Source organism: Amphimedon queenslandica, unplaced genomic scaffold (genome assembly GCF_000090795.2).
Source record: "Amphimedon queenslandica unplaced genomic scaffold, v1.1 AMPQUscaffold_13460, whole genome shotgun sequence".
Taxonomy (NCBI): Eukaryota; Metazoa; Porifera; class Demospongiae; order Haplosclerida; family Niphatidae; genus Amphimedon; species Amphimedon queenslandica.
The window spans coordinates 1-11,154 of record NW_003546304.1 but is presented as its reverse complement, the minus strand read 5'-3'; the positions used below and the strand labels follow the sequence as shown (position 1 = coordinate 11,154).

General features: G+C 35.8%; 2 protein-coding genes across 3 annotated transcripts; one reads left to right on the top strand and one right to left on the bottom strand.

Annotated features, from left to right (window-relative positions):
* Positions 1-270: 270 nt before the first annotated feature.
* LOC100634057 (SPRY domain-containing protein 3-like) lies at positions 271-1,781 on the bottom strand. The gene has a single exon (XM_003385486.3). It carries the CDS (start codon positions 1,771-1,773, stop codon positions 430-432), a length of 1,344 nt encoding a protein of 447 aa, XP_003385534.1. The 5' UTR covers positions 1,774-1,781; the 3' UTR covers positions 271-429.
* Positions 1,782-1,803: 22 nt separating this feature from the next.
* On the top strand, positions 1,804-9,798 carry LOC100633929 (membrane-associated tyrosine- and threonine-specific cdc2-inhibitory kinase-like). 2 transcript variants are annotated; one of them, XM_019994881.1, is made up of 14 exons: positions 1,804-2,123; positions 2,294-2,346; positions 2,660-2,787; positions 3,752-3,877; positions 4,906-4,981; positions 5,536-5,662; positions 6,157-6,324; positions 6,457-6,483; positions 6,592-6,737; positions 8,185-8,329; positions 8,380-8,452; positions 8,617-8,712; positions 8,879-8,996; positions 9,624-9,798. In XM_019994881.1, exons 1-14 carry the CDS (start codon positions 1,919-1,921, stop codon positions 9,642-9,644), a joined length of 1,509 nt encoding a protein of 502 aa, XP_019850440.1. In that variant the 5' UTR covers positions 1,804-1,918; the 3' UTR covers positions 9,645-9,798. The 2 variants fall into 2 exon arrangements, with proteins under 2 accessions (XP_019850440.1, XP_011403057.1); XM_011404755.2 differs by lacking the exon at positions 6,457-6,483 and having other exon boundaries at positions 1,805-2,123; positions 6,157-6,351.
* The last annotated feature ends 1,356 nt before the right edge of the window (positions 9,799-11,154 follow it).

The following is an 11,154-nucleotide window of genomic DNA, read 5'->3' as shown; positions in this document are numbered from 1 at the left end:
CGTTAGCGTCAAAATGCAGTACTGTCAGATGAGAAGAGATTCATGCAGAGTCCCATGATCAATTGCAACCATAACTGGCAATGAATGAATTATTTTTATGATATCACATGATATTTGATCCCTAATCAAATGCTGCAAAAAGTGCATGCGAAATGAATAAAATGACTTTGCATAAAAATTTTACATCACAAATCTTTAGCATAATTGGCCATTAGTGCTGATGATGCTGCTATTTTAGTGCATGTCTGGAGAAATATATTTGGTACTCAGTAGTTTACATAAAATACCAATCAACTCATTAAAACCATGGGATATAGATATTTGCATGACAAACTAATAAGTATGTGTTATTATCATTAAAAATGCAACCATGACAATAATAATAATAATGATAACAATAATAACAATATAATTGTAAGAAGGCTCTTTTCATCCTGTCAGTGGACAAAAGTTAACACGAATCCTTTCTCCTTCACTTAGCATAGCAACAAGAGGGTAGAATCCTCCATTAGGTATAGTACACTCGGTTTCTCCAACAAGTTCGCCATTCCTTGTAAAATAAACAGTACAAGTTCTTTTCTCAGACACTCCACCATCTTTGTCTCGGCCAGACTTGGCAGCTCCACTTAATTGCTTCTTATATCCTGGATTCAATCTAGGGAGAATCCTTCTACGGAAGCCGGCTTCAAACCCTCCAAGAAAAGAAGGATCAATATCAAATTCATCATAATAGTCATCATCTTCGCCCATCTCAAACATAAAATTGCTGTCAATAGGTTCTTCCTCCTCCTCCTCCTCTTCTCTGTCGCTATCAATTTCACTAAAAGTCGTAGTAATAATACCTTCGTTGAATCTAACGCCACACCCCATTATGTCACCAGCTGAGCAAAGGGGACCAAAGGGATCACCTTGACCTTTCTCCTTGTAAAGGTGCCCGTTGTCCGCATGATAACCAACAGATCCCTCGCACCAGCCCGGGTGCTTTGTCAATGAATAGGTTGATTTGCCTAGTCCTATAGCAATCCATCCATTCTGACCAGAGTCAAGGATCTCAAGCTCAAAATAATGATTCATGGACGAGAGCGGAAACAAAGCCTGGGCTATACCCACGTCTTGTCTGTTAAGACCATCGCCATCATACTCTAGCGTCAATCCATCGTCAACATACCGGATACCGTTAGACCGCAGCCAGTAGGTCCGAGGGGACAGTTCAGTTTCCATTGGTTCCTGTATTCTATTAGGTACACGCCTCCAGTGGCCTAAGTACCGGACCTTCTCCCCTACACTATGTAAACCAACGAGAGGGTAGAAACCATAGAGAGGTCGTTTCATTTTAACGGGTTCCTTTATCTGAGACCCATTCTTTGTAAAGAATACGTACACATATCCCGAATCAAGATCAGGGTCGAAATGAATGCCACACCCCATTCTGTCCCCCTGGGTGCAGAGTGGACCAAATGCTTCGCCATACCCACTCTCATGAAAGAGGCGACCATCGTCCGCGTGATAACCAATGGCCGAGCGGTTCCAACCGGGCATACGGTCGAGGGGATACTTGTACTCACCCAGTCCTATGCCAATGGCTGTGTCTTGTCCTTTATCGATTATCTCATATTCAAAGTAGTTAAACATTGGTGACATTGGCTCTGCTATCTTGACTACCCCTACAAGGTTTGCTGCCGGCCCCTTGTACTTGAATATGTCCCCATCCACTTCTGCATTCCTGCCACAGACGTGTCTGCCTTTAGTGTGAAGTCTCACTCCGGGATCCATGTTTATTTAAGGGCGGGAGATTACCAAGACCGCACCCACTTTGCTCTGCCTGACACGCCCACAAGATCCCGCGGTTTTGGCGGGAACCATAATATCACTCTCTTCAAACTCCAAGGCCGTTCTCCCTCTCTCTTTCCCTTCCCTCATGACGGATGTACACTTACACAGCCCTCGACCGACCCCTTTCTTCCAACCAGAACCATATTTCAGTCAGAGGAGAAAGACTCCATTTAAAGCCCCTCCTAAAGCCCCCGCTAAGAGCTGCCCTCCTCTCAGTAGAGTATTCACTAGCGCTGTAGCCTCTGATGGACCCCACACTATTAGCTTCGCCTCAGATTCCATTAATGAACGTGAGTTCCCTACAAACAGCAACTGGACTAAATGCAACATGTGGCTGCATAACTTAATTAATTAATTGAAATTGTATAATTAATACTCTAATTAATAGCTTGTTATTATTTTTAATTACATTTACACCATTATCTGTTCCCTTCTCTCCTTCCCTCTCTTTTCCCTATAGCAATCTCAGGGCTACGTTACAGCACTGATTCTCAAGAGCCATATTTTGAACAGGTAATTATCGTATTATAAATTTAATGTACATGTACATGTACGCATGTTTAAATTGTAAAAAGGATATCCTAATTGGAAAAGGTAATAAGGAAGAGTAATTAGCTTGGAAGGTTTCTATTGTTTCTTTGTTAATGTTTAAATGTTTTAGCTTGTTTTATTTATAACTTATTATCAACTTTATGAGTATGATTTGCATCTTTTATTAGTATCTGCAAATTGACCAAGAGTTAAAATTCAGTATTTAGTACTTGTTATTTAATATAGTGTTATTAAAAATAAAGCACACAATGAATGAATGCTTGTTGTTGTTTAGGGTTTTGAGATTATCAAGAAGATAGGAGAGGGTTCATTTGGTGAAGTGTTTCAAGTGAAGAGTAGAGAGGATGGTCAGCTGTATGCTATTAAGAGATCAAGACAACGTTTTACCGGCAGCTGGGATAGGTAGGTGTACTATATGCTGTATGGAGGAGGCGGGGCTAATGCATGCAACATGTGTGATGTAATGGGGACTCATGTGACATATGTTATTTCATTTTGATATTCATTTTAAGGTAATTTATTTTTATTTTGGGATGTTATTCATTACTTTGAGGCAGCCTATATTTAAAACTAAATTCATGCATAAACATAAAAGAAACTTTTTGTTGTCATTATAAAAATGGCAAAGTACATGTACATGTGCAGTACAGCTGCATGTAGTCGTGATCAAGTTTCAAGCTTTTGAAGTCCATTTTTGGAATAGTGATAGGCACTGTATATACATGTAGTTTTTTTAAAACTCTCACAACTTATTGATTTAGTTTGATTATTATTTTATTTCCCACAAAGCATGCTACACTAGCTGTAACTGAGCTAGTGTTAACTTCATGAGCTGACAAGTCCTGTGATACAGTAAATTGTACTTGGCATTTGGAGCAACTTTGAAAATTTATAAAAAATCTAATTTTGATTGGTATCAGCTCTAAGTTGATGAACAACATAACATAAGGGCATGTATATGTATTAGAAAAAAATTATAAAAGTGAAGAATTCTCTCGTGATTTTTGTCAGATTAATTACCCTGTTATAGCAGGGTAGCTTGACAATCCACTAACAAGAAGTTGTGGGAAACCACGAGTGAGCCCTTACACTGTATGTACATGTACATCATCATGTAAATGTATGTGTGGTGTGTACTATGGGAAATTTAAGAGGAAGCAATTATTTTCACATTGCTCTGTTAATTTGATACATATAGGAACAGATGTGATGGTAGCACTTGTCGTTTGTAGTATTTCTCCACTATTTTACTCCTACCTAGCCGCTAATAATTTATATTCATGTTTTTGTGTGAAGTACGACATTAATTTTACTGTGTTTGTGGTATAATTTTGATGCTATATGTCTCTGTTTTTTTTTTCATTAGGAGAAAGAAATTAGACGAGGTAGAGAAACACGAGTGCCTCCCTCCTCATCCAAACTGTATCCGGTTCTATAAAGCGTGGGAAGAGAACTTGCACCTGTACATACAAACTGAACTCTGCTCAATGAGGTAACACATAACGACTGTTGGTTGATGTATAACTTGCTTGAGCCACCCTCTCCGCTATGTGAATGTATACATGATTCTATTAGACACAAACTTTTTACAAAATAAACTTATTCAATATAGAGTAAGTACATATCAAAAAAGGCTAAGTAGCTACTCTGCAGTTACTCTACTTTTGCGTGGGTAGTTTGTTGCTCCTTCGCTGCACATACTTAATGTGATAGTAGAAGGACAATAGCTTGATAGTAGCGTGACAGTAGAACGGAGCTAACAACATCCTAAATGGGCTTGTACTTCACTTTAATAACAGTTTTTCCTGCTATACAGTAGCTATACTGTTTCAAGTTATACATGAGTACATGTACACACATTATGTATATGATAATCATTGCTGGGTATGTGATGATGTCTTTTTGTCAACTTGTCATTCACAATAGTCCCTCCTCCCATCATGCAGATACAGTATGAATTATTTTATCATCAATATTATGAATTGGTGTTTAATGTGGGACCTTCCTTGACATCATGCATTACTAGAAAATCTCATAATGCACATGTACATGTACACATGTACATGTATGATATTCAATATTATGTTGACAGCATTCCCTTTTGAATTCCAATCCCTTTTATGGTAATATGATATTTATCTCAGCATGGGATATTCTTTTATTAACTTATTCCCTAATGAATGAATATGAATATTGTTATCATCATTATGAATAGTATATCGTGTTGCTAGAAATTTCTGTGACCCAAGATTTCTACAAGTTGGCTTTTGCAGATTTTATTTTTATGAATTCACCATGTCTTTTAATTTAAATATATGTACCAAAATTGTAAGGATTAAATTTCTACAAAAATTTTCCAAATCTACAAAATTAAGAGAAATTTTGGGGCTACAGAAATTTCTAGCTATACGGTAGTTACAAGTGGCATAATTGAATGCTCTAGATGAATTCTAGATATTATGTACTATCAATAATATTAATTAATAATTATTGTTATTGTATTTTTATTTGTATGTATAGCCTCTCACAATATTGTGATGCTCATGGAAGACTACCTGAGAGAACTGTATGGAGAATATTAATGGACATAGGAAAGGTATCAACAGCCATTAGTCTACATTATGTACATGTACATTGATTGAATATTGATAATAATACATACAGTGTTGGTACTAGCTTGATAATTAATCATTTGATAGTAGCAGCTGTTAATACATGTGAGTGTGTTCAGGTGGTGTTATTGTTTGTCTTTCAGCTTTTGGGACATTTATCTGATTATTATAATGTGGCTGTAATTATAAATAATCCAGACTCTAATAAATGAAGGAATGAACCACAAGTGATAGAGTCATTAATACATGTACACAATAGCTGACACACTATAGATAATGTGTACATGTACATTAGCAATACAGTCAAACCTGTCTATTCCGGACACCTTGGGACCAATTAAAACTGTCCTTATTTCAGAGGTTCATTATAATACACATTTATATTGTATTGGGACTGATACTACCTGTCCTCATTATAGAGGTGTCCTTATTTTAGAGTGTCCACAATAGCAGGTTTTACTGTACCACATTCTTCATGTATTGTCTGTGTAGATCAAGAGTTCAGGTTATCAGCACATGTGTTGCTCTTCATGTTTAGGGGCTCAAACACCTTCATGACAATAGGCTGTGTCACCTTGACATCAAGCCAGACAACATATTCCTGTCTCAGTCGGGAACAACATGGAAACTAGGAGACTTTGGGCTGGTCTCATCAATGGATACAGGTACGGGGAATAAAGGAGGATGAGATTAAAGGGATCTGAAACGTGAGAATGGAAATACGAGAATTGAGATATGAGAATGAGTAGCTTTTTTAATGTAGTGTCATGGTAGTATGTATTTTTGTACCTTCCAAACATTAACCTCCAAAATGTGGTAGAGATAGAGGAAGTTATGATCATGGAATGGGGTCCTAAATCATGCAATGGAGGAAATGAAAAATGAAGGAGAATATAAACACAACTTTTAATCTAATATATGTACATATATATGTTATACTGACAAACTAGCATTTTAGATCACAAATTATTTTATTAATATAATAATCATTATAACAGTTTGTAGTAAATGTATAGTGGAAGAGATAGAAAGAGTGATAAAATTTCACATGATGATGATGATAGTGGAGTAAGACAATGGGGAGATATAGGACTGACAAGCACAGTTCATTCATATCAATTAATTAATTAATAATTATAATTATCATATTATTGATTAGATTTTGAAGGAGCTTCTGAAGGTGATGCTTGCTACATGGCACCAGAACTAATGGAGGGAAGGTTCAGTCCAGGGGCTGATGTGTTCAGTCTAGGTATCAGTATGCTTGAGGTAGCTTGTGACCTACAACTACCATCAAATGGAGAGTCATGGCATATGCTGAGAAGAGGAGAGCTGCCTGAGGATTTTATTAAAAGTTGGAGACATAAGAGGGAGAGAGAGGGAGGGAAGGAGGGAGGGAGAGAGGGGGAGGGAAGAGGAGAGAGAGGGAGGGAAGAGGAGAGAGGGAGGGAGGGAAGAGGAGAGCTGCCTGAGGATTTTATTAAAAGTTGGAGACATAAGAGGGAGAGAGAGGGAAGGAGGGAAGTGAGAGGGAGGGAGAGAGGGAGGTGAAAGAGGCCACATGTATATTACATATATTTTGTTTGTTTTGTAGATTTGTCCCCTGACCTCCTCTCTCTCTTAACCAGTATGATGAGTCATAATCCTCAGTCAAGACCTTGTGTTAATCAAATATTAGGACATCGTAAGCTGAGAAGGATGCAGCTGTTTGAACCAGCTGTCAAACTAAAGAATAAAATAGTCAGTTATCTGTATATTTATATAATATGTTATTTTGTGTGGGGCTAATGGATAGAATAATCATGTAAATCACCCAAAGCTTTTTAAATACTTGTAACTGGGATTGAATTACCGTATAGCTCCAAATTTTTGTCAGTCAAAAATTTTGTCAAAATCTGAATTTCTTGTCAAAATTGATTTTCGTCATTTTTGTTATTAATCTACATACTACCCACGTGGAACAAAAATTTTGTCAGTTAAAAATTTCATCAAGCAAAAGTACCTGATGAATTTGTCGAAAATTTGGAGCTATACAGTAACCCTCAGGAATGAGTCTATTTACATTGTACATGTGTACATGTACAAAGAAGTTTACCTCTAAATTCATGAAATGCAATGTACAGTCACAATAGCACATACATGTACATGTAGATTGCAAGCCAGCCCCTTCAATCACTTATACACTGTGCACTGTACAGTTGTACATTCATTTCTAGTACATGTGGAGTTCCCATAAGCCACAGCTGATGAAGTGAGCTAGAAGCATGCTTGGCTTTTGAAGCAACTTTTTATAAAATTTTGTAAAAAATTAATTTTGATCGGAATCACCTCAAAGTTTCTATACACAACTTAAGTACATGTACATGTATATGTATCAGAAAAGAATATAAAAATGGAGAATTCTGTCTTAGTCATTTTTTGGCGAAATTTTGGCCAACAACCCTGTACTAGTACAGGGACTTTGTCCCGGTTTTGGAGCAACTTTTAAAAAAATTGAAGTCCAATTTTGATATGAATCTGCTCAAAGTTTCTACACGACATTAGTACATGTATATATATCAGAAAATATTATTAAAATGGAGAATTTTCTCCCTTTCATTTTTGGCAAAATTTGACCAAGAACCCTGTACTATAGTACAGGGACTTTGGCCCTGTTTTGGAGCAACTTTAAAAATTCATGAAAAATTAAATTGTGATCGGAATCAGCTCAAATTTGATATATAACATAAGTACATGTATATGTATCAGAAAAACTTATAAAAATGGAGAATTCTCTCCTTTTTATTTTTGACGAATTTTGACCAAGAGCCCTGTACTGTAGTACAGGGACTTTGGCCCGGTTTTGGAGCAACTTTAAAAATTCATGAAAAATTAAATTGTGATTGGAATCAGCTCAAATTTGATACACAACATAAGTACATGTATATGTATCAGAAAAAAAATATAAAATGGAGAATTCTCTTCTTTTGATTTTTGGCGAAATTTGACCAAGAACCCTGTACTATAGTACAGGGACTTTGGCCCGATTTTGGAGCAACTTTAAAAATTCATGAAAAATTCAATTGTGATCAGAATCAGCTCAAATTTAATACACAACATGAGTACATGTACGTGTATATGTATTTTCAGAATCAGCTCAAATTTGTCTATGCAACTCAACAACATGTAATTATCATTTTATAACTAGGTACCTTTATTTTCTCGAGTGTTCCAGTGGATTCTAAGGTTCTTTGTCATCTTATTGAACCTCTTGAGATTATCCCACTCCCCTATGAGACCAGAGACCCCACCCACTTTAGGCAAGCCACAATCACTGGGAGAACCACTATCAGGTAAGGAGTGGGTGCAGTTTTTATTAATAAATATTCTAATTGTATTTTAGATTCTGAAGATGAAGATATTAGAATGAGTTTATTGCAACAATCAATCAGTCAACACAACGGCTCATGGACTAAGTAAGTTATACTTTATGTACATGTACATGTACTGTACACTGTATGTGTTGAAAATATTGATGGATTGGAAGCATTCTAAATGTACATTTATGTCATATCAACACTGATAAAATTATGTATGATCCCTCTGTTCCTTTTCTTCCCCCCTCTCTCTCTCATTCCAGTCATAGTCCTATATGTCATCAGTATCCGGTTTATTCTGGTTCACCTATTCCACTCCATCTTGATGACTCATCAGCAGACGAGGCCACGCCTTTAAAGTATGTTTATACATGTACATGTAGCTACACCTTGTTTGTAAGACCAGTATGTAAATGATTGTGACAGTGTTCAAAATATGCACCATTCAGACATTAATTTTGAATAGAATGACTTGTTTTCTTAAGTGACAGTTAGACTGATGTTATTATTATTATTATTATTTAGACCTGGTTCACCATTACTGACAAGTAGTCCAGCAACATTCCCAAGAGCTGACAGAGCAATGAGGAGAGTACATTCAGACAGAGGATTTGTTAACGGAGGCCCTCGGAATTTAATGGAGGTAATGTACATATGTACATGTACAATGCTTTATTGACTTTGATGCTAACTAATGCTGGTTTAACATTGTATTGTAAATTGACTTGTAAAAAATGAGAGAACTAAAAGAAGGTTAAACTAACAGGTACAGGTAGTAATAAACCTGTTGTACTCCCTGTAATGGTGTACACAATACACTGTGAGTTAGTCCTACAGTCACCATGCATTATCTTGATATTGTATTGAATGCATTGTGAAACTGAGAGAGGAGAGCAGGTGTAGTTGTGTATATTGTAAACAATGGTTTAGTTGTGTACACCTTCCAAACAGGAACTGATAGTTTATACAGTTGGCCTTTGTTATGATAGCATACAGTTGAGAATGCAAACGCTTTCCTCCTTTCAATAATGGCATAATAGTGAAGGGCTAATTGTAACCTAACCTTGTATCCATAATGCAAGTACAATGCTTTTTATACAAGCAGCGCATTCACATGTACATGCATTATATCTGCATGTATTTATTTACATTGTACATGTACATGTATATTGTTAATATTTCTGATGTTTGTTTTCACATGTTAATGTTGTTGTGCAATAGAAGAGACGAAGAGATATACTACTATTTTAATTTTATTTATTTGCTGTAGATTTTTAAAGAGGCTGATTGAAGACATGTACTACACATCGGCACACACACACACTCAACACATGTTTCTATGCATTGTTGCTCATGGTGTATCAATTCTCATCCATTTCTTAATTTTGTCTCATAATAAACTCTTTGTGTTATTTTACTGATATCATTATAATCCTAAAAGTAAATGAGAGATGAATGAAATATAATGGAAGGAGGCCATGATGGGGGAGTGATAGCAGTGGAAGAGAATGAAAAAGAATCTTAGTTTGTTTACTTGACTGCATCCTCAGCTTCAAGAACTATAACACCCTTTGTAGGTAGTGCAGTGTCATTCTGTTCAAAATTAAGACATTCCATTGTATGAGTGGTTGATGGGTTTATATTTTAGCCAGAGTAGTCCTTATACATGTATTAGGAGTTAGGACACAATAATTACTCTACCTAGTACCTACATAAAGTATAGTATACTAAGTTTTGTATTGTACCATTACATGGGATATGGTCATAATACTTATGATGCATAAGTATACCATTTTAGTGAAAGCTATTGTCATTAGTATAATGGGTCTACTTTGTTGTTTATTTTGGGCTAGCGTTATGTCTTTGTTTATACAAATTAGTTGATTGTAAACAAAGGCAGTATCAGTTTGTGTAACACTGGTGCGGGTAGCTTGTTTTTCTAAACTAAACTGTAACAGTATTATAGTAAGTAACTTTCAGTTTTAATCTATTTATATGGGGAACTTTAAAGAACATGCCAGTTTCTGAAAAAATAGTCCATACATGCTTCAAAAAATTTTGTTACATTTTCTGATATGCATCGACCGTTGTCCTTATGCTGATGTAGAAGGTTTGAGCTGCAACCTTTTAAGTTATGATGAATTTTGATGACAGTAATACAATACCAGTATAATCATGAGCTCATTACTGAGATCTGCTTTTTGTAATGAATTAATGTTTCTTTTATTCTATCTATTGCTTCATATTATGTACATTATGTTGTATCTCTTTACTAAATGAAATAACAGTAATACTACTAAACAGTAAACAGTTATACACTATTAACTAATAAATGAATGTGTAGGCTACCACTGCATGCAATTGTATAATATCATGTGATGTGTAATTGTATACACATGTTGAGTCTCTTTTTAGTCACCATAGTGTACATAGTAACGATTGTAGCTATTAATCCCATCCTGTGTCACCAGCTGTCCATTTATTTCACCAAAATCATAAGTCACTATTTCCATGTCTTGAAATATGTTGAAAATCGGTCGACTGTATAGACGTCGAAATGGTGCATGACAAATGGTGCGTCTAACTGTGTCTTTATGTGCCTTTTTAAATATGCCAAAATCTTGCTCTATCAGAGATATCTGAAATGTGTAATGGAGAACACCATAACTAGAGAGAAAATAGAACCCATAGCAGAAGACAATGCTTATTGCTAGCAAAGCAAGCTCTAGAAGCAGGAAAATAAAACAAACTAAGAGAGAGAATAATACATCAATAATGTCAACCAAAAAAACCACTGCAAA